Source organism: Eumetopias jubatus, unplaced genomic scaffold, assembly GCF_037043125.1.
Source record: "Eumetopias jubatus isolate StellerSeaLion01/CBP00866 unplaced genomic scaffold, mEumJub1_p1.0 scaffold_13, whole genome shotgun sequence".
Lineage (NCBI taxonomy): Eukaryota > Metazoa > Chordata > Mammalia > Carnivora > Otariidae > Eumetopias > Eumetopias jubatus.
This window is the reverse complement of record NW_028274819.1, coordinates 98423722-98451706: the sequence shown is the minus strand read 5'-3', so window position 1 is coordinate 98451706 and position 27985 is coordinate 98423722. Positions and strand designations below refer to the sequence as shown.

At 41.3% G+C, this 27985-nt stretch overlaps 1 protein-coding gene across 2 annotated transcripts in view; it reads left to right on the top strand.

The window, feature by feature from the left end:
- Nucleotides 1-1077: 1077 nt before the first annotated feature.
- CBL (Cbl proto-oncogene) overlaps nucleotides 1078-27985 on the top strand; it is an 81121-nt gene continuing 54213 nt past the window's right edge. Inside the window, exons 1-2 of one of the 2 annotated variants that reach the window (XM_028105946.2) lie at nucleotides 1078-1416; nucleotides 20497-20744. In XM_028105946.2, coding sequence (XP_027961747.2) covers nucleotides 1222-1416; nucleotides 20497-20744 — 443 coding nt within the window. In that variant the 5' untranslated portion in view covers nucleotides 1078-1221. Of the gene's footprint in view, nucleotides 1417-20496; nucleotides 20751-27985 lie in introns of those variants that run through there. The other variant, XM_088017869.1, reaches the window with a different exon arrangement.

Sequence of the window (27985 nt, the reverse complement as noted above, 5' to 3'; positions counted from 1 at the left end):
GACCCAGGTGGGGGAGCTAAGACGAAACTGAGTACTTACAGGCACACCAGAGCCTGCAAGCTCCCAAAGAGGCAGCTCAGAATTAGCAAATAAGGGCAGGGCACTTCCTTCTTTGGGAAGAAAGTTCCCTTTTTTTCAAAGTTTTTCCAGCAGAACTTTTAGATTAGAGAAGTGGAAATAACTGGGAACTGCATTTCTCTTCCATGAGAGGAGCGAGTACTCCTCTGGCCAGAGCTCACAGCTGTCTTACAGCTTCTGTGGTCAAGGCCTGGTGCTGGCGGTGCTGACCTGCGGTGCAATGCATGGAGCCCAATGCGCTGAGCTGGGGAATCTTAAGTACATACTGAATTCCCAGAAAAAGGAACTAGTGTTCAGAAGCCAAAAAAGGGGGAAGTGTTTTGTTTTCAGAAGGTCAAAGGGCCTGGAAGAAGAGCTTGCGGCCTGAGTGTCTCAAGCCTTTCTGGGCTGTAATCAGGCTTGAACAATCCGCAACAGTCACATTCCTGTTCTTGGTGCCGATTTAATGAGTTCAAAACACCAAGGGGTGGGGAAAGAGCTTCCGTTTTTCTCCCACAATGTGAAGAAGCAAATGGCTTTAAGCTCAATTTCCTCATCTATCAGGTATGGGGGAAAGACTTGACCTTGAGGTTCTTTCCACGGCTACTTGTCTTTATTTAAATATCCCAATAACCCACTCAAAGAACGCCCACAAGGAACATGGAGAGCTCGGCTTCTGCCTCGTGCGCAGACTCCATGCCGGGCCCCGCCCCTCCCTTTCCCGGCTTCTCCAGCAGGGGGCGCAGGCGCAAAAGTTCCGCCTGGGCCCGCCCCCGGGGGCAAGGGAGGGGTAGGCGGCGCGGAAACTTGGCCGCGGCTTTCCGGGAGCTGCGGCTCCGGAGGGGGTGGCGCAGGAGCGGTCTCTACCCAGTCCCGACCAGGCCGCTGGCTTCCCCGAGCTCCGCGCGCTCCTCCCGTCCCCGGGCTCGCGCGCTCGGAAGGGGCGCGCCCGCGCGGACCCGCGCTCCCGTCGCCGCCCACTCCCCTCCCCGCGGCCGCCCCTCCCTCCGCCCGGACAGCCGGCGGCGGCGGCGGCGGCGGCGGCGGCGGCGGCAGCAGCGGCAGCAGCCGGGAGAGGCCCCTCCTTCACGCCCTCCTTCTTTCCCTCGCTCGCAGCGGAGCGGAGCCGGCGAACGCGGCTGAGCCCCCAACCCTCCCCGGGCCATGGCGGGCAACGTGAAAAAGAGCTCCGGGGCCGGGGGCGGCGGCGGCTCCGGGGGCTCGGGCTCGGGCGGCCTGATCGGGCTCATGAAGGACGCCTTCCAGCCGCACCACCACCACCACCACCACCTCAGCCCCCACCCGCCCGGCACCGTGGACAAGAAGATGGTGGAGAAGTGCTGGAAGCTCATGGACAAGGTGAAAGGCCTGCCCGGGACCCGCGGGAGCAGGGGTGGGCGTGGGCGGAGGGGCCGAGGGAGGGGAAGGAAGGGACAGAGGAAGCTGGGGGAGGGGACGGGTCATGCGGGGCTTGGGGAGGCGAGGAGTTGGGGTGACCCGGCCGAGAGGGTGGGGGACGTGGGGGTGGGGAAGAGACCGGGAAGGTGGGGGTCGGCGGTGGGGGAAGGGCTGCGGTTGGGAGTGGGGAACGTTGAGGTGGTGTGTTTGGGGTAGCGAGACAAAGATGGGGTGGGGGCTGGGGTGAAGGTTAACTGGGAAGCCACCGGGGCGGAAGTAAAATGGGGGGTGCGGAGTTTGGGGCTCTGCAGGGTCTAGGGATGTGGGTCACGAAATTGGCCCCAGGAAGGAGGGGGAGGGCGAAGAAGAGTGTGCAATTTACCGGCTGGGGTTGTTAGCTGGATGAGGAGTCGAGCTCTGACTCGGGAGTTAACGTTTATGGGCTCTGATTGAGAGACCTGGGGTCAGGACAACTCTGCAGGCAAACTGCGCTCGCAGCGAGCGCAGAGTTTTTTTCTCATTAAGATGTAACACCAAGATAAAAGAAATTCGGGATGTTTAAATGGGCCAAGGAAGGAACTTTCCTCCACATCCAGCGCTGGGGCAAGTTTTTATCCTCCAAAACATTGGATGGGATCCATTGCTGGTGCTGAGATTAAACCACAAGCTCTGGTTAGAACCATTATCTTGGGAAAGATGTATTAACTGAGCGTGCTGAGCAGCAAATTCATACTCTTTCCAGATTCTGACTGCTTCCAGAACTTCCTCCTCACGCTGCTTTTAGCTGGGTTCTACTTTTTTCGTGGCCGACCTGACTCCTTGTTGCAGGACCTGGCTTTAAGCTTGTTCAATGAGCTTCTTTGATGACCTTTTTTAAAGCAAGTGTGAAAAATACCGCTTTTATATTTGGCCATTAAGTTTGGCGTTTGGGAGAATTTTACTTCTTTATAGTGTCTGTATAATGAAATATAGTAGTCCAGAGTACTTAAAAGTGTTTAAGCATTTCCAGAGAATTCAATACAAATTGCCTTAATATTTTTCACATTCATGAATTCATAACTTATTTTTGAAAAGTAATTAGAAGTATCTGGCATATTGTAAGAGAACGGTGTTATTTCCTCCAGAGTAAAGTTGGTTTTCTTTGGTTCCTCTCTAGGTCTAGGTTCCTCTTCTGTAAATTCTTCATGGATTGTTTTGGAGTAAAACAGCTAATAAAAATGATTATGAAACACTTGGCAAATATAAACGTTCTGTATAAATGCTTAATAAGACCGGTGCGTGAATTAACACTCCTGCGGTGCATACAAGTGGTTTCAGAGCCACTTTTTCAGGGCTGGTGTTTCTCATGTTAAATAATTGGTGCTGTAATTAAAGATACAAGTATTTGTATGTTCATTATGTTGGTGGTGTAGTGCTAATCTCGTTATTAGAAATCATAATAAAACCATTACAGAAAGTTAGGCAGGGAAAGGAAACTTTGAACTCATTGACACCTTTTTAAAAAAAATACCAAATGTATTCAGTATCTGAAGTTTGTAGGTTCGCATTTTAAGGATTTATAGCTAAGGACAAAAAAAGTTCTCCTGGAATAGAGAAAACATTTGTATTTTTAGTTTCTTGTGTAAGATGTATGTATGCAGTACATCAAAACTATTGACCAAAGCCCTTTCCTTAAAAATAATAAACTTTTCTTAAACTTTTGAATCTCTATAAAGTAGTTCAAATAAGATCCTTCTTTAAATTTTATTTCTTTATTTCTTAAAGTATGTGTATGGGTTTTTTTTTTTTTTCAGAATATTTAATTGGGAAGGATAAAGACTCATCTTGAGTGCTTTTCAGGTTTTGATAGTTTCAGGGAGAGTAGGTGCCTAGCTTTTCCTTTCCAGTGTTGGGAGAGAGGTATGTTTTACTCTTGTGTTGCTTGTCCTGGAAGGTAATTTTTAGTACTCTTCTGTATCACATATTAACTAGTCTTACTGAAATGAAACTTAGTTCTTCTTTCTGATACATTCGTCTGATAGGTTCATACTGCTCTCCAGATTTTGAGTACTTTTGTTAAGTATTAGATTGAACTGTCTCTTCTATGCTTGCATAGATGGTCTTTTTTCACTTTTTTATTGTTAGAGTCTTAAATGTGTCAGTAACCCTTGACTTCATGCAGTATGATGTAAGTGGTAAAGAACTTAACTGTCAGATCCACAAGTGTCCCACACGCTTACTGAATTTGCTTCTAAGTCACCTTCTCTTTCCTGTTTTGTCCTCGTTATTGAAGCTAGGTGACTGTTATTCCAGTCTATTAATAATCAATTTATTGACTTAGCACTGGGAACTGTTGGTGTCCTCCCCTCCCCCAATATTGAATATGTGCAGATGGAGAAGTTGGCATAAGTCATGGGTTCTGGTCAACATAGGCCCGATTTACTAATCCACTGTGGAACTTAAACTCATTGTTGGGAAAATGCTTGTGCTAGAACACTTGTTATTTCACAAAAGACATGGTCAGCCTCTGGGAGTTTTTTGTGCTAGCCTAGTATCTTGTAATTAATATTTATATAAATACTTGGGTGTGAAGAAAGTGGCTAGTAAGAGACAAGTGGGCAGGGGAGTGGAGAGAGAAATCCTATAAATTGCCTTAAATGTCAACTTGGAAGTATTTTTTTTTTTTAAAGATTTTATTTATTTATTTGACAGAGAGAGACACAGCAAGAGAGGGAACACAAGCAGGGGGAGTGGGAGAGGGAGAAGCAGGCTTCCCGCAGAGCAGGGAGCCGGATGCGGGGCTCCATCCCCAGACCCTGGGATCATGACCTGAGCCGAAGGCAGACGCTTAACTACTGAGCCACCCAGGCGCCCCTCAACTTGGAAGTATTAAAGTATTTAATTTGGTGAGAGATTCAAAATTCTGTTTTATTGTTGTTTCCAACATTCTGTTACGAAGTAGAGCAGGAGGAGTTGGCAAACTTTCTGTTGAGGGGACAGATAGTGAATATTTCAGGCTTTGCTGAACCCACTTAGTCTTGTTTTCTTTGTTGTTGTTTTACAAATCTTTAAAAACGTAAAAGCCATTCTTAGCTTGCAGCTGTACAAAAAAGGCTGGAGGTTGTAGGTTGCCCGCCTCTGAAGTAGAGCAACATGCTGGCTGTATTTTAGGCCTATACTATGTTTTTATTTAGAATCAGCTTATATCATTAGAACATTAAGATGTTGATTATTTATTTATTTATTTAAAAGATTTTATTTATTTATTTGACAGAGACAGAGGTAGCGAGAGCAGGAACACAAGCAGGGCAGCGGGAGTGGGAGAGGGAGAAGCAGGCTTCCTGCCGAGCAGGGAGCCCGATGTGGGACTTGATCCCAGGACCCCGGGATCATGACCTGAGCTGAAGGCAGACGCTTAATGACTGAGCCACCCAGGCGCCCAATGTTGATTTTTTTTAATGGGATATAATTTATAAAAATTTATGGGGCACCTGGGTGGCTCAGTTGGTGAAGCATCTGGCTCTTGGTTTCGGCTCAGGTCGTGACCTCTGGGTCATGAGATCGAGTCCTATGTCCGGCTCAGTGGGAAGTCTGCTTGAGGATTCTCTCTCTCTCTCCCTCTGCCCTCCCCGCCGCCCCCCCCCCCCCCCCGCTCGGGTGCATGCGGTCTCTCTCAAATAAATAATATTTAGAAAAAGAATTTATAATTCCCTTATGATTTATGAGGGAAAAAATTTTCCTTTTAAGGCATGAGTTTAAAAAAGTATTTTCAAAAGGTGATTCTTCCTTTTGCTACCTATCTTCTGTTTGTCCTACACCCCCCCCCCCCCGCCAAAAGTACCTAAGTAACTTTCTTTAATTTGGAAGTAAGGTGCATTAAATAGAATTTATGATTCAGTGTATTTCATTGGACTACTTCCTCCTTCCCTCTCTTCCTTCCTTCGCATACTGAGTCCCAAGCAAAGTTACTAGGTGTGAATTCTTACCTTCTAGGAGATAAGGGACCACATAAGTGTGTACAAAGTGATGCAGGATCTCTTAAGTTTAAATGTAGTGTACATATTTCTTCAGTGTTTATCTTAACCTCTCAAGATTGTAAACTCCATGAGGACAGCAACTATAATCTGCTTATCTCCTGCAGTGTCCAGTCATGCGGCTTTACACAATAGTAAGTGCTTTGTAAATATTTAAATTGCTTCGTATGTTCCAGAGGAATAACTGAAAAGAAAAGGTGTGGGGGTGGGAATAAATTTTAATTACATTAAACTTATTTTTCACAGTAGCCCTTTGGTGGTATCATGTCTGTTTTATAGATGGAGACAATTAGGCTCAGAGAGGTTACGTAATTTAGTTAGTGACGGAGCCTGATGTGGAATCCAGGATTACCTCTCTCCTGAGGCTTAGTTATTCCCTCCATACAGTACCTTCTCAGGTATACAGCAAAGCTTCCGTAACAGAAAGCCATTTATTCAGAAAGTGACCTGTGTAGGCATAAAACAATCTTCACGCACACACGTTCCGCCATTCACACACTCAAGCAGAGTAGACATTCTCTTGACTGATATTAGGATAGCATTTAATATCATTCAGTGAAATATCATGTTATCTACTTTCAGGTTAAGGGTTTGTGTCTCTCCAAATTATGTGTGCTGGGTACTTTGCATGGTGATCACAGAGGCTTGTACATTTGATTTTCCCATTATACTCAGTGTGTATTGTCTGTGGTATCATTTATCACTTTTTTTCCCATCTGTTTTACCCTCCAGTAGGGCTCTTCAGGACCGAGGCTTTGTCTTCATTTCAGGTCCTGGGCCTAACATGTGGTACTTGGTGAATGAAGTGCAAACATTTAACAAAATAAAATGAGCTCAAAACATAGTCCCTCTTCATTCTCTGTATGATAAATTGGGAATCAGGTAGGGAATCTCTTTTTTTGAGTGCTGACTTGAAGTATTATTTACTCAAAGTAGTTTTACCTTTCTCGGTTATAAAGGTAATATATAGTCATTGTAAAACATGATTGTGCTGTTAAGACCTCCCCCAAAGGATGTAAAATTCTTCCTAATTCCTTATGAAACACGAGCTCCCGTGAACATTTTCACATGATTCGTGATAATTTGGAAGGTATATAGAAAAGTAAGGTTGGGCCAGGGGAGAAGAGAATCTGTTCATTTTATAACTTGGGTTGACGTTTTTGGTAACTCTTGCTGGAGTAAAACCTGTTTTTAGTATGTGGTTGGTATGTCGTTAGTATATATACATTAAATCTGATAAATCGTGGGCAGATTGGTCCCTTACTCTTACTGCCAACAGAATTCATGTTATATTCAAACAACAATTTAGTAATGTTTATACTATGAAAAAAACCCCGTTTCCCTAATGATTAACCTAGGTCATTAAAAAAAAAGACAAATTAAGTATTAACTTGAAAACTGAGTCTGAACTTCAATCACATTTTTTAATGAAGTTGTTAATTCTGATCTACATTAGGTTTGTTGGAATTGGGGGGTTATAACAAGCAAGTCATTGTGAAATGTTTTCATGATTAGCACATTTTGTGCTGGAAGGAAATAGGTGGGAGTAGTCAGCCAGGAGCATGGAAGCCAGCACCAGCTCTGTCCCCACAGCGCTCCTTCCTGCCGCAGCTTCCAAGAGGAGGAAGGGAAAGGGGTGCCAGCGATGGCACTGCTGGTGGGGTGTACACCTCCTGGGGACTGCAGGCCCTGGGAAGGTTCTGTGCCGCAATCGTAGATGCTCCTGTGATTCCTTCAGAAGAAACCCACAACGACTCCGGGTCTCCTCTCTCCAGCTTTTAGGATGAATAGTGAGTCTTGCTTAGCCGACTCTGCTGCCTGGGCACCTTCTCAGAACCACCTCTGACTATCTGACTACTCTTTCCTCTGGCTCTGGGATCAGCCATGAGGAAGTCTTAAATGGAGGCCAGCATATTGATACTTGATGAATGAGATGCAATCCTTATTCCCACCTCTTCCTTTCTTAGACCTACTTTGACTAGCAGTACCTAGGTGTAGCACTCTTTGTGAAAAACAGTGTATGAGTCATAACATACACAGAACAAAATGTAAACGTCCCCTTCTCTCCTACTCCCACCTGACTACCTCTCCAGAGGTACTTACTGTCTACAGTTTGGGTTCCATCCCTCCAGTCCTTAGTCCCTTTCCCCAGCTGGCTGTGAGAGGGTTGGATGGGCAGCATTGCCGAGGAAAGATTTATCAACTTTGAGCAAGTTCCTGACTTTAGCATTTACTCACTAAGACTGATAACTGAGTTCTCATCACTCCTTATAGAGCAGTTTACATGTCACATCTGCTGATATATCAGAAATATCAAAATAGTGTGTTTGAGGAGAATGAAACTGAGATTCAGAGAGATGAAGTAACCTTAGTCACCCAGCTAATACTTTTGTTTTTCATGTGGATCTTGAACTGGTGTTCAGGCTCTGTTAAGCGATTTCTTATAAGCCAGTGCTTCTCAGACTTAAATATGAATTCAGACCATCTGGGTTTTTTTTTTTTTTAAGATTTATTAATTTTTTAGAGGGTGGGGAGGGGCAGAGGGAGAGGGAGGGAAACTCAAGCGGACTCCACTGAGCATGGAGCCTGACGCAGGGCTTGGTCTCAGGGATGACCCTGAGATCATGACCTGAGCCAAAACCAAGAGTCAGATGCTTGACCAACTGCGCCACCCAGGCGCCCCCAGACCATCTGTGGATCTTGTTAATGTGGAGGCTGTGTAGATCTGGGGTGGGGCCCATGAGTCTGTATTCCTGACCAGCTCCTGGGTGATGTCCGTGCAGCTGTCCCCAGGGACCACACTTGAAGCAGCAAGCCTCCATTCCACAGTTGCTTTTATCTTAGGTGAGCTGACAGACTTTATTTTTTCCCTTAAGAAATAGCAGTAGGGTTATCTTTATGTTGAAGATTTTAATTATTACGTTCTTAAATTTCAAAAGTAATTTGTACTCAGAATGTACATTTTTAAGCAAAAGTGGGACTTTTAAACAAAAATGGTTCTAGAATTTTTTGCTTTTTAAAAATTTGCTATATTATGGAGATTTACCATGTTAATGCCACGTATAGGTCTCCCTGAATTTTATTTTTTAAGGATTGTATAAGATTTCATAGTTATATGTTTATCTAATAAGTTCTTATTGATAATCTAGGTTATTTCTGATTTTTAATATTAGGAACAGTGCTGCAGTGACTCTACATTATGCAGTTTCTAAATATTTCTTTAGAATAAACTCCTAGAAATGAAATGTGCTGGGTCCAAAGACTCATACATTCAAGTTTAAAAGTATATATATTAGCACATTGCCCTCCAAAAAATTTGCTTCCTCCCACGCTCCTTGTCTAGTTTGTTGATGTAAATATGATTCCTTGGTACCTTAGGTGAAAATTATGTTGGCATCTGTCCACAGTCACACTTTTATTGAACACAAGCTGTATGCCAGGTGCTGTTAAAGATGTTAAAGGAGTAGGGCGTCTGGGTGGCTCAGTCGTTAAGCGTCTGCCTTCGGCTCACGTCATGATCCCAGGGTCCTGGGATCGAGCCCCGCATCGGGCTCCCTGCTCAGCCGGGAAGCCTGCTTCTCCCTCTCCCACTCCCCCCGCTTGTGTTCCCTCTCTCCCTGTGTCTCTCTCTGTCAAATAAATAAAATCTTTAAGAAAAAAAAAAAAGAAATTAAAGTCTTAAGGAGGCTTTAGAAATTAATTGATCTCTTTCATTTATAGAGGCAGAAATTGAGACCCAGAGAGGTGAATAAACTTGCTTAAGGTCAACATAGCCAGATAATGTTGGTCATCAGGCTAGAACCCAGGTCTCCAGACCTGATGTCCTTCCTGCCATACTTCCTGCTCCTTTGAGCTATGGAGCCTTTTAAAACTGTAACTAGATTTTACGTGTTTTATGTTCCAGCTCAACAAACTGAATACTCATTTTAAAGCATAAATCTTATTTTAATCACGTTTTAAGTATGAAAAAGTTTGAAATGAAAAACGCTTGCTTCCACGGGTAAGTTGAGGTCTACAGAGCTAAAAATACTTAGTCATTCATAGTCCTTTATGCTTAGAGATTTCTGCCTAATTGGAAATTCACGTTCCTTAGTGGTAGAAGAGTCTGTGTTCAGAATAGAATTAGGCTTAGGCACTGTTCTCGGTACCTTTTCTCTTTTTATAAATTTAGCTATTTCCAAGCATAATTTTATTCCTCTTTATTGTGATCATAGCACTTTCCACATTTTTTCTATTGACCATTGAGCCTTGGCAGCAGCAAAGGGAGGAGGGAGGCCAATGAGAAAGCTATTATGAACGGACTGTATGGCAGCCGTACAAGGATGCTGTTGCTTTCCCAGAGCTAAGCACGTTTCTTTTTGGCATTGTTTTGAGTGATGTTGTAAATGTACAGGCAGAAGTAAACAAAAGGAAGCCATTTTTGCCATTGCAAGACTTGGAAGGCCAAATAAAATTGGCCAGATGGAGGACACACTGAGCAGGAAAATACTTCAGCTTTTTAGAAATTTTTTGGTGAACGTTTTTGAAGCTCAGTGTCCATTTATGCTTTAGCCAGCTATGACTGCCAATTTAAAGTTTACTAAGTAATAAAGGCAGGTTTTCGCTTTTGATGTTTGTTGACTCTTGAATTAGTCACAGAGCCTTTTTTGAACTTTTTTTCTGGAGATATATGTGTAGGGCATTTCTTTTTCTTTCTAGAAGATTTTAGTATCGCAAGAGTAGGTCTACTTATATATTTTCTTTATGGTCTGTGTTAGTGTTAAAAACTCAAGAGTTGTTAGTGGAATACTGATTTCCCTGGTCATGTGATGATTCATCTCAAAAAGATCTTGAGAAAAGCAGACATTTAATCCGCAAATGATCTTTATAAGGTCACATTCGAAGGAGGGACAGATAATATTTGTGAAAGGTACATGGTACTAGCTTAAAAATGCAAGCAAATCAAGTGTTTTTGGAGACATTTTTTAACTTGTTATATTTTAAATCTGGTATGTTATGAGGAGTGTTATGTTTTTCAATGAATTGTCATTAACATTGATTGCATGTTATACGTTGGGTATTGTATGTAATGCTGAGCAATTTTAGTTTCATTTTGTTGTTGAAAGGAAGTATATCTTTTTTCCAGAGGTATTAGGCAAATAATGCATTTTAACCTAAACTCTGTGAAGTTAATGCATTTACGTTTAAATAGGGAGAATGGGGCGCCTGGGTGGCTCAGTGGGTTAAGTGTCTGACTTCCGCTCAGGTCTTGATCCCAGGGCAGTGGGATGGAGCCCCGCATTGGGCTCCCTGCTCAATGGGGAGCCTGCATCTCCCTCTCCTGCTCTCCCTGCTTGTGCGCGCTCTCTCTCTCTGTCAAATAAATAAATAAAAGCTTTAAAAATAAATGGGGAGAACAGGTGGGTTGGTGTGTGTAGCCCCGGATGTAAATGTAGACTCTTATTGGGAGGCTCTGCTGGATTTGGACCTTGGAGGGGGGTGGGTACTGTAGCTTTTGCAGATTGTCGGTCACCCTATTCTTGGGTGGCCTGCTGCCTTTTCTCTATCCTTCAGTCATCAGTTAGAGACTACGCAGGATTGGGAAGGTAGCAGTGGCATGAGCCAGGATGGTAGGAATTATGGTACTGGTTTCTGGGAGTCATCAAAAGGTGATGTTCAGTCTACCACTCTACCTACAATCCACAATTCCTGCCTACCCTGATGATAAGCCTGGTCAAGGTGAATGGAAATGGGGAGCAGAACTAACACATGCTGAGTACCCACTTTATTGGAAACTGTGCAGGCCTTTCATACGTGTTTATTATGAGGTAGGTATTCTCTCTGTTTTTGCTGGTGGAAGAGCTGAGGCTCAGAGGTTAAGAAAATTAGTGATGGTAAATGACTGAAACAGGACATAAAATAGTTGGTTGATGCAATCTTAGCAAAATATGAAAACATTTGGTCCTTTCTAATTTTAATTGGATACTTCAAAGCTTATATTTCAGGCTTCATCATAATGTCCCCTTGTTAATTCCCTGCCTATTCCACATCTCTCTCTTGCTCTCTCCACTTCGCTCTCTCCATTTTAGTCTCACTGATCTTTTTATTCCTCAAACAAATCCAGACCTGTTCCCACTTTCAGACTGTTGGATTAGTTTCCCGCTCTGGGCTCCTCTTTTGCTGATACCATATCCTTCCTGTAATTTCAACTCTTAGTCCAAAAACACCTCAGAGAAGTTTTCCCTGTTCACTATTCTAAAGGAGTCGTTCAGGGGATGCCTGGGTCGCTCAGTCGGTTAAGCATCTCCCTTTGGCTCAGCTCATGATCTCAGGGTCCTGGGATTGAGCCCCGAGTCAGCCTCCCTGCTTAGTGGGGAGCCTGCCTCTCCCTCTGCTGTTCCCCCAGCTTGTGCCGTCTCTCTTTACCAAATAAATAAAGTCTTTAAAAAAAAAAAATAAAGGAGTCGTTCAGCATATTCTTACTCTATTACTCTATTTAAATTCTCTGCATAGAGCCTGATATTTTTCTTTCTTTTTATTGAAGTATAAATGACATGTAATATTAGTTAGTTTCAGGTGTATAACATAGTCTATATTTGTATACATTGCAGAATGATCACCACAGGTAATAGTTACCATCCTGTCACCATACAAAGTTACAAAGCTGTCCTCACAAATTTTTTTCTTTCAATGAGAACTTTTAAGATTTACTCTCTTAACAATGCTGAATTATCCAATACATATTGTATTTTTTTAATTTTATTTATTTATTTGAGAGAATGAGATAGAGCATGAGAGGGGGGAGGGTCAGAGGGAGAAGCAGACTCCCCACCGAGCAGGGAGCCTGACACGGGACTCGATCCCGGGACTCCAGGACGTATTATTGACTGTGGTCACCAAGCATTACATTCCCCATAAGTGAAGTTTATGCTTTTTGACTCCCTTCACCCATTTTGCTGACCTCCCAACCTCCTCTCCCCTCTGGCAACCACAAATTTGTTCTCTGTGAGTTTTGTTTTGTTTTTGCATGTTTGTTTTATTTATCAAATTCTACATATAAGTGAAATCATAAGGTATTTGTCTTTCTCTGTCTGGCTTATTTCACAGCAGAATACCCTCAAGGTCCATCCATGTTATCACAGATGGTGAGATTGCATTCTTTTTTATGGCCCAGTAGTGTTCTGTTGAACATACATACCACATCTTCTTTATCCATTCATCAGTCCATGGACACTTAGATTGTTTCCATATGTTGGCTATTGTAAATAGTGCTGCAGTGAACACGGGTGCATGTCTTTTCAAATTAGTTTTGTTTTCTTCAGATAAATAGTGGAATTACTGGATCGTATGGTAGTTCTCTTTTTAATTTTTTTGAGGAATCTCCATACTGGTTTCTGTATGGCTGCATCAATTTACATTCCCGCCAAGAATGCATGAGGGCTCCCTTTTCTCTGCATCCTTGCCAACACTTCTTTCTTTTTGATACTAGCCGTTCTGACACGTATAAGGTAATATATCTCATTGTGGTTTTGATTTGCAGTTTCCTGATGATGAGTGATCTGTATGTCTTCTTTGGAAAAATGTCTATTGATATCCTTTGCTCACATGAAAATCAGATTGTCTGTCTTTTTGTCATTGAGTTGTGTGAGTTCTTTAATGTTTTGGATGTTAACCCCTAATCAGATACATGATTTGCAAATATCTCCTCCCATTTGGTAGGTGGCCTTTTCATTTTGTTGATGATTTCCTTTACTGGGCAAAAACTTTTTAGTGTGATGTTGTCCCCTTTAATTTTGCTCTCTTGCCCTTGCTTTTGGAGTGAGATCCAAAAAATCATCACCAAGACCATTGTCAAGGAGCTTACCACCTATGTTTTCTTCTGGGAGTTTTATGGTTTCAGGTCTTAGAACTTCATATTTTTCTTGAATTCATTTTTTTGGTTTATTGCCTGATGATGGCTCTCAGACTCAGGCATGTTGTCCTTTTACTTCTCTGTCCTGGTGCTTGACATATATTTGCTGAATGGGTGCCTTGAGAAAAAACAAAACCATCAGGAACATTCCTCCCTTCAACTTAACTGCCTTCATCTGTCTGAATTTGTCTTTCAGTTTGCCCTCACTCCCTTCTGTTTTAGAGGATGGAGATGTCCCTTCTTTTAATGATGTTTAATGTTCCTAGCTGTATTGTAGATCTCATTTCCTGTTGTCTTCCCAGAAACCTTAGCTTTTCACTTACCTCTTTTTCTTCTGGTTCTTTCTCCATGTCCAATTTTCTGTGAAAATAAAAACCTTCAATTATATACCTTTTGTAGTCTTCGCTAGATCTTGAGATCTTAGTCTCATTGTCAGTCTCCTCTGCCTTCCTCCATGAACTGACCTCAGGAAGGTTTCGTTTTGATTATTTTTATTATAAACATATATTCTGTAAAAACATATTCTGAATTACAAACACCTGGCTTACAAAGGAGGTTTGGGAATGTAACACTTATAAATTGGAGACTATTTTTTTTATTAGTATGAGTTTTTAATTCTTGGACTTAGAATATAGTTGTCCTCTGTGGTAGTCTTTTTTCTTGGCTGTGTTGTTCCCTTTTGGCTTGAAATATTTAATAGGATGAGCAGCTTCCTCAAACACTGCTAAAATATTCATACATCAGATATTTTTGTTGATTCAGCTTGTGTTTAGTAGGATTATATGGGGCTGTTTTTTCAAGAGTTGAGGAAATGGTATATACAGAGAATAAAATACCTAGCTTTAAAAATTTAATATCTGACTCATTTGATGAGTCATTGATGATTAGTTATTAAATGGGAATTTTGCAGTTATTCTAACTGAACCTAATGTTTCCACTTCTGGGGGAATCTCTCTGAAGGAAATAATCAGATGTATAAAAGAATAACATGCTCAGCAATGTTCATCACAGTGATCCTTATAATAGTAAAGACTTGAAAACAACATAAATGTTAAAACAGAGTGTGGGGTGGGGTGGGGTGGGATGGTTAAGATATATTTTGGTATATCCATAGGATGGAATCATTTAGACATCTCATCTCAAGCTTATAATGAGTTTTTGTTTTTGTTTTTTTTAAGATTTTACTTATTTATTTGACAGAGACAGCAAGAGAGGGAACACAAGCAGGGGGAGTGGGAGAGGGAGAAGCAGGCTTCCCGCCGAGCAGGGAGCCTGATGTGGGGCATGATCCCAGAACCCTGGGATCATGACCTGAGCCGAAGGCAGACGCTTAACGACTGAGCCGCCCAGGCGCCCCGCTTATAATGAGCTTTTGTTGACACAAGGAAATAGATGTTTTTAAGTGTGAAATAAAAACAAGATGTGAGACTTTGCTTCTACCAGTGTTAGATAATGTCAGATTGTTTCAAACCAAATATATTGCTGACAACTAGAAAAGCTAGAAGGCATTGAAGAGCCATAAAAGCAGTAAGGAATTATGAGGCCAAGTTCCAGAAGATAAGGAAAGCTCTGAGAAGTTAGCCTGATGTTTGAGGCTGCCTTGTCCATGAGATCATGTCTGATTTTGGAAGTGACAGTTGAGAGGCTGAGTAGAGTTTTCAAAAGGCTGATATCAGGGAGGACAAAAAATTGGAATTAGAGCCTCCCAGGGTAGAGAGCCCTGGGAAACTCTTGGTTTTGGGGTTGATTTCCTCAGGGCCTAAATTGTAGGAGTAAGGGTAAAACAAGTAGACTAGTCTTTATAGGGACTGAAGCCCAACTTTTCAGTTTTTTCAGTTCTGGATAAGATTAAGATGATCTGGGAATCCTGATGTCCCTAGCCTGTCTGCTTGCCAGAAGCAAAAGTAAAACCTTTCTGAATAACATCATCCATGGTCTCAGATTGTGTCTATATTTTCTTATATATAGTGTCCAACATTCAATAAAAAAATAACCAGGCGTGTGAAAAGACTAAACGCAACTGGAAACTGAGAGGAAAAATTGACAATAGAAGCCCATAGGACAGGCAGAGATATTTGAATTATCAATCATGGACTTAAAAAATGTATGATTAATGTGTTAGAGGAACTAAAGACAAAATGTTGACATTTGAAATAAATAGAAATTCTGAAACTGAAAAACACAGCTGATTATTAAGAACCCCGTGAATGGGTTTACCAGCATAGATATAGCTGAAGAGAAAATTAGTGAAGTGAAAGATAAATTAGGGAATAAATCCAGACTAAGCCACTGAGAGAGGCAAAGGATGGAGAAGACAGAAAAGAGTGTAAAAAACATGGAACATGGTGAAAAGTTCTTATGGATTAGGTCATTGAAGTTCCAGAAGGAGAGAAGAAAGTAAATGGCACAGAAGCAATTACAGGCATACCTCATTTTATTGTGCTTTGCACATATTGCATTTTTTACAAATTGAAGCAAGCCTCTTTACAAATTCAAGCAAGTCTCACCACTCCATTTTTCCAACAGCATTTGCTCACTTTGTGCCATATGGTAAATTCTTCCAATATTTCAAACTTTCTCATTTATGTTTGTTACAGTGATCAGTAATCTTTGATATTACTATTCTAACTGTTTTAGGGCGCCACGAACCACACCCATGAGAATGGTGAACTTTTTTTTTTTTTTAATTGAGCTCTACACCCACTGTGGGGCTTGAACTCAAGACCCCAAGATCAAGAGTTGTATGCTTAAAAAAAAAAGTTGTATGCTCTACTGACTGAGCCAGCCAGGCACCCCTGAAATGGCAGACTTTTTTTTTTTTTAGGATTTTATTTATTTATTCTACAGAGGGAGAGACACAGTGAGAGCAGGAACACAAGCAGGGGGAGTGGGAGAGGGAGAAGCAGGCTTCCAGCTGAGCAGGGAGCCCGATGCGGGACTTGATCTCAGGACCCTGGGATCATGACCTGAGCCGAAGGCAGACGTTTAATGACTGAGCCCCTGAAATGGCAAACTTAATTGATAAATGTTCTGTGTTCTGACTACTGACCAGCTCTTCCCCATCTCTCTCCCTCTCGTTTGGCCTCTCTTATTTCCTGAGACACAACAATATTGAAATTAGGACAATTAATACTCCTATATTGGCCTCTAAGTATTCAAGTGAAAGGAAGAATTGCACATCTCTCACTTTAAATCAAAAGCTAGAAATGATTAAGCTTAGCGAGGAAGGCACCTCTAAAGCTGAGACAGGCTGAAAGCTACACCTCTTGCACCAGTTAGCCAAGTTGAGTGCAAAGAAAAAGTTCTTGAAGGAAGTTAAAAGTGCTAGCTACCCCAGTGAATACATGAAAGATAAAGTGAAACATTTACTGCCCAGGAGGAGAAAGTTTGAGTGGTCTGGATAGAAGATCAAATTAGCCCCAACAGTCCCTTAAGTCAAAGCCTAATCCAGAGCAAGGCCCTGGCTCTCTTCAATTCTGTGAAGGCTGAGAGAGGTGGGGGGAAGCTGCAGAAGAAAAGCGTGAAGCTAGCAGGGGCGGGTTCATGAGGTTTAAGGCAAGAAGCCGTCTCCATAACATAGAAGCGCAGGTTGAAGCAGCGAGTGCTGATGTAGAAGCTGCAGCAAGTTCTCCAGAAGATCTAGCTCAGATAGTGGAGGTGGCTCCACAAAACAACAGCTATTTCAGTGTAGACTGCACAGCCTTCTATTGGACGAAGATGCCATCTAGGACTTCCATATCTAGAGAGAAATCAAAGCCTGGCTTCAAAGTTTAGTCTGACTCTCTTGTTAGGGGCTCATGCAGCTGGTGACTTTAACTTGAAGCCAGTACTCATTTACCACTCCAAAATCCTAGGGCCCTTAAGAATTATGCTAAATCTACTCGACCTTTGCTCTGTAAATGGAACAACAAAGCCTGAATGATAGCACAGCTATTTACAGCATGGTTTACTGAATATTTTAAGCCCACTGTTGAGACTTCCTGCTCAAAATTTATTTCAAAATATTACTGCTCATTGACATTGTACCGAGTCACCCAAGAGCTCTGATGGAGATGTAGAATGAGATGAGTGTTTTCATGTCTGCTAACAAGCATCCATTCTGCAGCCCATGGATTAAGGAGTCATTACGACTTTCAAGTCTTATTCAAGAAATACATTTCATAAGGCTATAGCTGCCGTGGATAGTGTATTCCTCTATGGAGCTAGGCAACATTAATTGAAAACCTCTAGAAAGGATGCCATTAAGAACATTCGTGATTCATGAGCTCAAAATACCAACATTAACAGGAGTTGGGAAGAATTTGATTACAACCTTCGTGTATGACTTTGAGGGGTTCAAGACTATAGCAGAGGAAGTACCTGCAGATGTGGTGGAAACAGCGAGAGAACTACAATGAAGTGGAGCCTGAAGATGGGACTGAGTTGCTACAGTCTCCTGATAAAACTTGAACGGATGAAGGGTTGCTTCTTACAGACGAGCAAAGAAAGTGGTTTCTTGAGATGAAATCTACTTCTAGGGAAGGTGCTATGAAGATTGTTGAAGTGACGACAAAAGACTTAGAATACTACATAATTAATAAAGCTGTGGCAGGCTTTGAGAGGATTGAAAGATTTTGAAAGACTTTCTGCTGTGGGTATAATGCTATCAAATAGCACCACATGCTATAGAGAACTCACTCATGGAAGGAAGAGTCAGTCGAGGCAGCAGACTTCACTCTTGTCTTATTTTAAGAACTTGCCACAGCCACCTCAGCCTTCAACAGCCTCCACCCTGATGAGTGAACAGCCATGGACATTGAGGCGGGACCCTCCACCACAAAAAAGTTACAACTCACTAAAAGCTTAGATGATGCTTAGCGTTTTGTAACAATAAAGTATTTTTTAATTAAGGTATGTACGTTTTTTTAGGACCTACTACTATTGTATACTTAATAGATTACAGTATAGTATAAACTTAACTTTTATATGCACTGGGAAGCCAAACTACTCATTTGATTCACTTTGTTGAGAGAAGTGCTTTATCGTGGTGGTCTGGAATCGAACCTGCGATACCTCTGAAGTATGCATGTATGTTCTGGATATATGTATGTATTACAGATACATTCTTTGATTCTCTACATGTTTTTACTCTTTATAGGGTATCTTGATAAACAAGTTTTTTTTTTTTAAGATTTTATTTATTTATTTGAGAGAGAGAGAATGAGAGATAGAGAGCACGAGAGGGAAGAGGGTCAGAGGGAGGAGCAGACTCCCTGCCGAGCAGGGAGCCCGACGTGGGACTCGATCCCGGGACTCTGGGATCATGACCTGAGCTGAAGGCAGTCGCTTCACCAACTGAGCCACCCAGGCGCCTGATAAACAAGTTTTTATAAAGTAGAATTTTAATTAACTTTTTTATGTGTGTGGTTAATACTTTTTATAGTCCTGTTTAAGAAAATTTTCTCTATAGTGAAGATAATTTTCTTATATTATCTTCTAAAGCTTTATAGATCTGCCTTTCACATTTAGCTCTATAACCCAAGGTCTACTTTTTTGGTTGTTGTGTGTGTGTGTGTGTGTGTGTGTGTGTGTGTGTGTGTGTGTGTGTGTGTGTGTGTGTGTGTGTGTATGGTGTTTTGTATTTTGGTATAGCGTAGGGTGAGGGCTTAGTTTATTTTTTCTATATGGATACCCAATTGTTCCACTACTATTTTTGGAGAAGACCACTCCTTTGTGTTAAGTGAAGGGCCTATATACGTGTGGGTCTCCTTCTAGACTTTTCCCTTCCACTAATTTATTTCTCTTTCCCAGACACAGAAAAATCCATGTGAGTGGAAAATACAAAATAAGATGGTAGGAATAAATACAAATTTATTAGTCATTATTAACAAATATAAAATGTACTAAACTCACTAGTTTAAAAACGAAGACTGTTACATTGGGTTTTAAAAATACTGCTACAGGGCGCCTGGGTGGCTCAGTTGGTTGGGCGACTGCCTTCGGCTCAGGTCATGACCCTGGAGTCCCAGGATTGAGTCCCGCATCGGGCTCCCTGCTCATCAGGGAGTCTGCTCCCTCTGACCCTCCCCCCCCTCATGTGCTCGCTCGCTCTCACTCTCTCTGTCACATAAATAAATAAAATCTTTAAAAAAAAAATACTGCTACATGTTCTTTAAAAGAAACCTACATAAAACATAAGAACTCAGAAGGTGAATGTAAAATATGGGAAAAAGAATTATTAGGCAAATTCTGGAGGTCTTTTTTTTTTTTTTAAGCATTCTCTACACCCAGCGTGGGGGCTGGAGGTCCTTTATATGGCAAGGAATGGTATCTCAGTTGAGCTCCATGGGGTTCAAGGCCCCTCTGCTCCCAGACCCTAGTGGCTGTTATAACTCTGGGCTCTACATTACTTCCCAGGGCAGCAATGTTCTTTTTTTTTTTTTTAATGATTTTTATTTATTTATTTGACAGAGACACAGCGAGAGAGGGAACACAAGCAGGGGGAGAGGGAGAGGGTGAAGCAGGCTTCCCGCTGAGCAGGGAGCCCGATGCGGGACTCGATCCCAGGACCCTGGGATCATGACCTGAGCCGAAGGCAGACACTTAATGACTGAGCCACCCAGGCACCCCAGCCATGTTCTTTATGTCTATCCTTGGGAATTTTTTTTATTGTGTTGTCGGGTGAGCCATGCATTTAAAATGAACTTGTCCTAGTTCATCTAGCACCTTTTAGGCGTTGGTGCAATGTCTTCCTCCCCCCTGCAGTGTTTAGTCTGCTATGTAATTTCTTTTCTTTTTTTTAAGATTTATTTTTACGTCCTCTCTGCACTCATTGTGGGGCTCAAACTCACAACCACAAGATCAAGAGTCGCACACTCCACTGACTGAGCCAGCCAGGCCCCCCTTGTCTGCTATGTAATTTCTGGACCATTAGTCTCTCATATGGTTTTAAGAACCCACCCTCCTAGGGGAACCACTAAAAATGCAAACTAATTGCCCATGGGCAGGGGTGTTATGGATCATTTCTTATGGTCTTCGACGTGCATTTTTTACTATTTCTGCAACAGAGCACATATTTTATTACTTTTTTTTAAATTGAAAAAGGAAATTATCCTTAAGATCCTCCAAGTAATAGCCCTTCTTTTCCATTTGTTGCAGGTGGTGCGATTGTGTCAGAACCCAAAGCTGGCGCTAAAGAATAGCCCACCTTATATCTTAGACCTGCTGCCAGATACCTACCAGCATCTCCGCACTATCTTGTCAAGATATGAGGGGAAGATGGAGACACTTGGAGAAAATGAGTATTTTAGGGTGTTCATGGAGAATTTGATGAAGAAAACTAAGCAGACCATAAGCCTCTTCAAGGAGGGGAAAGAAAGAATGTATGAGGAGAATTCTCAGCCTAGGTAATGGTAAATACTACACAAATATTTATTCAGGTCTGTGACTGCCTAAATGGGTAACACTTAGAAGTAGCTGTGACTTGGTTTGAATTTTTAGGTCAACGAAAATGCAAAGTTGACATTTGATTTAAAGGTGGGTTTTATATCAAACGTTGCCTTGGAGGATGTTGAACCCCCCTCTGAAAAGTCAGTGCCTTTTAGTCGTGAAGACGAGTTGGAGGCATAGGTCCGTTAGGGACCCCGAAGATCATGAAAGTAATAGGGGGGGTAGGTGAGAGTTTGAAGGAAGGTCGAGGTAAAGCTGAGGCTGGGAGTCAACAATAAGAGGGCAGATTTTGCCAGAGCTGTAGCTTATTTAGGGAAGTCAAACGTATGGAATAATAATAGGTAACCCCCCCTTTTTTTTTACATCAAAAGTGAAATGACATTTCTTTTATAGGTAACTTTTCCAGTAGAATAGATAGTGACAAATGTAGTTAATTCAGTAAGTATTTGACGGACTCCTATGTATTCTTTTATATTTATTACTGTATTGGGTATCCCATATGTTACTAGTTTGGCTATTATGAATTATATACTGGGAGAGAAATGGGTTGATTGTAGGTATAGTTACATTTGGTTTGGTCCAGTTGGAAATATTAACTCATCTAGGACAAGTAATAAAATGTAAATTCCACTAGAACTTTGTAGGTAGTAAATTAACTCTCAAGGAGTGACATGAATTAGGAAGAACAGTAATTTTTGAGGGCATTAAGTAAGCATGTATTACTCAAGCACTAACTTACTAAATGGTATCCTTATAGCCTACCTACCACTCCTTTGACTCTGTTGACTTAGATTCTGGAAACCCTCATCTCTTTGTTAAAATTTTACCCACATCATTATTCATAAGTTTAGTACGTCAGATTACTCAGGTTTGGTCCAGAGTATCAGTCTTTTCTCATTAAAAAGATTTCTGGTGACTGAATTCAATCTGTAGGAACCTTTGTAACTTCTAGTTTATATGAAAATGAACTTTATTCTTTTTAAATATTCAAATTTTATGACTTTTGTTAAGATAAAACCTGACTCTGGATTGTAGCTAATTGGTGGTTTTGTATTGCTGAATTTTTAAAAAATAGTTTTACTTTATTTACTTTAATTTAAAAATTTAACTTAGCACCTACAGCAGACTAGGTTCTAACTAGGAGGTGAAAAGGGGAGTGAAGCTTCTAATTATGATGTACTGAGGTAGATGCTTTAATAGAGAGGTACAAAAGGCTACGTGAACACAGGTTTGCCTTGTGGTGTCAGGGCATGTGGCACAAAGGAAGTGTGATGTGAGCTAGGCTGTAGAAGGCGAGTAGAAATTTTCTAATCAGAGAAGTGAAAAAAAGGCCTTTACCACAGGTGCGTGAACTTGCGCAGGCTCTGTATGTTGAAGGAACATGAGCAGTCTGGTTTGGCTAGAATTGGGAAAGACAAGGGAGCCGTGACTACAGATGGGAGTCAGGATGTAAGTGTTCTCTTACCTCTAGACATTCCCCCCCGTGCATAATAGGCTTCTATAGAAGAGTTGTTGTTGTTGGTAAAGAGCACTTTTATAGTGAAATAAAAATTGTAGATTTTCCAGTTTTTGAGCATACTGAACATTATTTAACATTTTTTTTTCCGATGGATTGTTCATCCCTGAGAGACAGTATGGTGTACTGGTTAAGAGAATGGACTCTGAAGCCTGCGTTTGGATCTTAATTTTGCCACTTAGCTCTGTGATCCCTGTTTCTGCATCTGTAAAATGAGCTAACAGTAGTACTTTCTTTGTAGGGTTGTTGGGAGTTATTAAATGAGTGAGTAAATGTTCAGTACTTAGAGTGGTGATTGGCACAATGAAAGTAATAAGTGGGTTAGCTCTAATTTTAATCGTCATCCTCATTTTCTTTACTGTAAACATACACTGTGTATTAGTGAGACTGCCAGATCATAATGAAGTACGTAGACCAATTTAGCCTTAATAAGTGGCCCCAGACTATTGCTTTCAAGTTCTTTAGCCATTGTTTTTAACCTTCCTCTCAGTATGTTTGTCTATCAGTTTTATTACCCATAATAGGAAGTTTTTAATACACTGTGGGCTTTGAGGTCTGTACAAGTTATATGTAAAGTGAGAATAAATAAATTTCAGTTGCGATTCAGTTTTTTTTTTTTTTTTTTTTAAAGGAAAATGTATGGCTTTGCTCTGTGACCTTTGTGAGCTGTATTTCGGTTCCTTAAAGACTTTTTTCCTCATCAGTTTTTTAAATTGAGATATTAACATATCATAAAATTCACCCTTTTACAGAATGTAATTCGGTGGTTTTTGGTATGTTCACAAAGTCGTGTAACCGTCCCCAGTATCTAATTTCAGAATGTTTCCATCATCTCAACAAGAAACCCCACACTCATTCGCAGTCACTGCCCATTCCCCACTCCTGCTTCTCCCTCAGCCCCTGGCAGTCACAAATACCTACTTTCTGTCTCTGAAGATTTGCCTGTTTTAGAAGTGGACTTGGAATGTGTGGCCTTTTTTGTCTGACTTTCCTAGCACATATTTTCACAACTCATTCATGTTTTAGTGTGGGTCAGTACGTCTTTCCTTTTTAATGGCTAAATAATACTCGATTGCATGGATATACCACATTTTGATTATGGACATTTGGGTTGTTTCCCCTTGATATAATGAATAATGCTGCTATGAACATCTGCATACAAGTTTTTGTGTGGCTATATGTTTTCAGTTCTCTTGGGTAAATACCTGGGAGAGGAATTGCTAAGTCATATGGTAATTCTAGTTTAACTTTTTGAGGAACCGTTGACTGTTTATCACAGCAGCATTTTACATTCTTCCAACGATGTATGAGGAGAGTTCCAGTTTCTCACCAACACTTGTTATTTTTTTGTTTTTGTTTTCGTTTTTGTTTTTTTATAGCTGTCCTACTGGTATGAAGTAGCTATCATTGTGGTTTTGATTTGCATTTCCCTAATGAGTAATAATATGAGCTTTTTTCATGTGTATATTTTCTTTGGAGGATTGTCTATTCAAATCCTTTGCCCAGTTGGGGTTCTTTTTCTTTTTATTGTTGAGTTGTAGAGTTCTTTACATATTCTGGATACTAGACCCTTGTCAGATATATGATTTACAGAATTTTATTCCCATTCTGTGGGTGGTCTTTTCACTTTCTTTTTAGTGTCATTTGAAGCACGAACAATTTTAATTTTGGTGAGGTCCATTACTTTTTCGTTGGTTACTTGTGCTTTTGCTATCATGGCTAAGAAACCATTGCTTAATCTGATGTCATGAAGATTCTGCCTGTGATCATTTTGAGTTAATTTTTGTATGTGGGGCGGAAGGTAAGAGTCCAACTTTATTATTTTGCATATGGGTATCCTTTAGTGCCAGCACTGTTTATTGAAAAGAACATTCTTTCCCCATTGAATTGGCTTGATGCCTTTGTCAGAAGTCAATTGTATGAAGGTTTATTTCTAGGTTCTCTGTCTTCTTTGCATTGGTTATATGTCTATCCTTAGACCAGTACCCACACCATCTTGATTACTGTAGCTTTGTAGTAAAGTTTTGGAATTAGCAAGTGTGAGTCCTCCAACTTTGTTCTTCTTTTTCAAGATGGTTTTGGCTATTTGAGGTCCCTTGAGATTCCTTATGAGTTTTAGGATCAGTTCACCAATTTCTGCACAAAGGGTGGCTGTTATTTTCTTAGGAATTGCATTGGACTGGTACATCTGTTTGGGAAGTATTGCTATCTTAACACTAAGTCTTCCGATCTATGAACATGGGATGTTTTTCCATTTGTTAAGGTCTTTTAAAACCCATCTTTCAGCCGTGTTTTTGTAGTTTCCAGTGTACAAGTTTTTCACCTCCTTGGTTTAATTTATTCCTAAGTAGGCGTGCTGGGTGTCTCAGTTGGTTAAGCGGCCAACTCTTGGTTTCAGCTCAGGTCCTGGGGTTGAGCCCTGCATTGGGCTCTGCACTCAACAGGGAGTCTGCTTGAGGATTCTCTATCTCCCTCTCCCTACCCCGGCGCATTCACACTCTCTCTCTCAATAAATAAATAAAAATCTTTTAAAAATTAAAATTAAAAAATAAGTCTTAAAAAATTTTATTTCTGGGCACCTGGGTGGCTCAGTCGGTTAAGTGTCTGCCTTTGGTTCCAGCCATGATCCCCGAGTCCTGGGATTGAGTTCTGCTTTGGGGCTCCCTTCTTGGTGGGGAGCCTGCCTCTCCCTCTCCCTCTCCTGCTCCCTCTGCTTGTGCTCTCTCCTTCTTAAAAAAAATTTTTTTTATTCCTAAGTGTTTTATTCTTTCTGATGCAAATGCGATTGTTTTCCCAATTTCATTTTTGGATAGTTTATTACTGGTATATAGAACACAATTGATTTTTGTGTATTGATTTTGTATCTTGTAACTCTGCAGGACTCATTTATTGATTCTAGTAGCTTCTTACTGGATTCCTTGGGATTTTTTTTTACAAACAAGATCGTGTCATGTGCAAATAGAGAAAGTTTTACTACTTCTCCTTTATGGATGCCTTTTTTTTTTTTCTTGCTTAGTTGTGGTGACTAGAACTTCATGTTGAATAGAATTTATGTTGAATAGAAGTGGTGAGAGCAGACATCCTTGTCTTGTTCTTGATACGAGGAGGAAAGCTTTCAGTCTTTCACCATTGAGTATGATGTTAGCTGTGGGATTTTCATAGATGTCCTTTATCAGGTTGAGAAGGTTTTCTTCTGTTCCTTGTTTAGTGTTTTTCATCATGATAAAGGGTATTACAGGCCTTTTATGCTTCGTTCCTGGTTTTTCTTCTTGGGAGAGAGAAATTTGTGGACTTGTAAAATTCTAGAAAAAGTGACTATGTTAACTATGTTAAGTTGCACTAAGGGCAAGGAGTATCCGAAACCAGGATTGGAAGTGTTGCCGGGACTCTGCATTCTCTTGGTGCAAATTGACGTCTGAACTGCTGGAAAACTGACCTCTGCTACATCCAACATTTACATCGTATGGGGTTTCCACTGTAGCAGAACATCTGACTCTTAGTTTCAGTTTTGACTTTGGCTTGCTATAGATCAGTTGGTTATCCCTGAACCAGTCAACTCGAAAGAAAAGGTAAGTGCTGTGATTAGTCCAGCGTGGGCCAGGTGTCACCTCTAGATGAACCTGCTGTGGCTTGGGGAACACACATGTTTCCCTAAAGCTGTATGCACAAGGGAATTTGTTCCTAGGCTGGATGTTGAAGAGCTGATCCCTTAAGTCTGCTCTGCATATCTATCAGTATTTAATAGAGTTGCTTCCTGTCTTTATTTTAGGATATTAGGTAAAGTAACTTCTCTAAAGATAAACTTGCCCTTCTTTCTCTTAGACTTTTTATTTAAAAAACGACTTAAACAAAAACTATAAGCTGCTTTCTTGTCTTTGATCTGTAACCCTGTTTTTTGCACCTGTTTTCCTTCTTGCGCAGGATGTTACAGTAGAAGCTGAGTGGGATTCTGCAGTGAAGTTCATTTTAAAACACAGCTGTGAAACTTTGTTGTAACTCTACTGCCTTTTTAGTTATAAGCTGAAATGACCAAGATTTGGTTTTATTGTAATTCAGCTGGGAATAATTCAGAACTAACTAAAAGCTCATGTTCTAACCATTCATTAAAGAAAAAATTAGTCTTGGATACTCTCTTGGTGGTAAGCACTACCCTAGGAGCAGTGATTGCACACTGGGTAGTACCAACATAGTCCTTCTCTTAGGAGGCTTGTAGTCTAGGGTTTTAGCTTGTTAGGTTTTCGGTGTTTCTCTAGTGGAACAGTGGTGTTTCACAAACTAGACAGAAGTGTTTGTGCTGCTATAGTCTTCCCCTAGCACCCCGAAGAGAAGTTTTCAGTTGGTGTGTCAAATCTTAACCTACCAATAGTGGTAGGTAATGGCAGCTTAGATCTTTGTGTGGAGAAGTTAGGGCTTGGGGCGCTCGGCTGGCGTAGTTGGTTAATCGTCTTTTTGATTTCATCTGAGGTCGTGATATCGAGCCCTGCTTTGGGCTCCCCGCTTTGGGCTCTGTGCTCAGCACAAGTCTGCTTAAATTTCTCTCTCCCTCTGTCTCCCCGCCCCCCATGCTCGCTCTCAGTCTCTGTTTCTCTCTCTCTCTCAAATAAATAAATCCTTTTTTTTTTTTTTAAGTAGTTTGGTTTTGGTTAGAAAAGATTCCCACTTAGATTAGGAATGCCTTTCTAATGATTGGGAAAGGAGTGGCACCCCCTTTTTGGTTCTGGAGAAAGATGATGATGGCTTGAACCAAAGTGATGATGCTGGAGATGGCAAAAAGTAGACCATACTTGATGTGTTTTAAAGCCAGCAAGGGGCACCTGGGTGGCTCAGTCGGTTAAGCCTCTTGATTTTTGGCTCAGGTCATGATCTCAGGGTTGAGGGATTGAGTATCGCATTGGGCTCTGTGCTCAGTGCAGAGTCTGCTTGGGATTCTCTCTCTCTCTCTCTCTCTCTCTCTCTCTCTCTCTCTCTCTCATCGTCCTCTGGCCCTCCCCCTGCACGTGTGTGTGCTCTCTCTCCACCTCCCCTCAGTAAATAAATAAATAATATCTTAAAAAAAAAAAGCTAGCATCGCATGACTTGTGAATGGATTGGCTAGGTTTCTGGTTTGAGCAATGCGATGTCACAGAAAGGTGTAAAAAGAGTGGAAGGACCTGATTCGGTAGTTACCTTACAATGGTAGCGTTGGCTGCTCTGGGGTAAATGGGTCAGGCTCATGGGGGTAGCAGTGATGGGAGTAGAGGGTTGGGTTACAAGGTTGTCAGCCAGATGGGAGGCAGGATAGCCTGGTCTAGGGAAGGGCTGAAAGGATGAAAAGTAGACAGATTGGAGCAGGAATCAAAAAGAATTGCTGGGGAATTAGACCAGAGGAGGGCAGGAAAAGATGACAGGGAAGGATCAAGATGACGTATAGGTCTCTGTCATTAACTCTGCCGGTGACAGCAGCAGTTGCTAAAATGGGGAATTCAGAGTATAGACGTGGGGAGAGCTAAATTGGGAGTGAGGAGGATCAAGAGTTCCATTTTGGACTTACTTACATTGGAGATATTTTTATGAGCCATCTGAGGCGATAAGTCAAGCAGGCAATTGGCTGTATTAGACTTCGGAATTCAGAGGGAGTGGTGTGGGATAAAGTTAGAAATTTGGTGGCATTCAGAGTAATATTTAAAGCCAAGAGAGTGGACA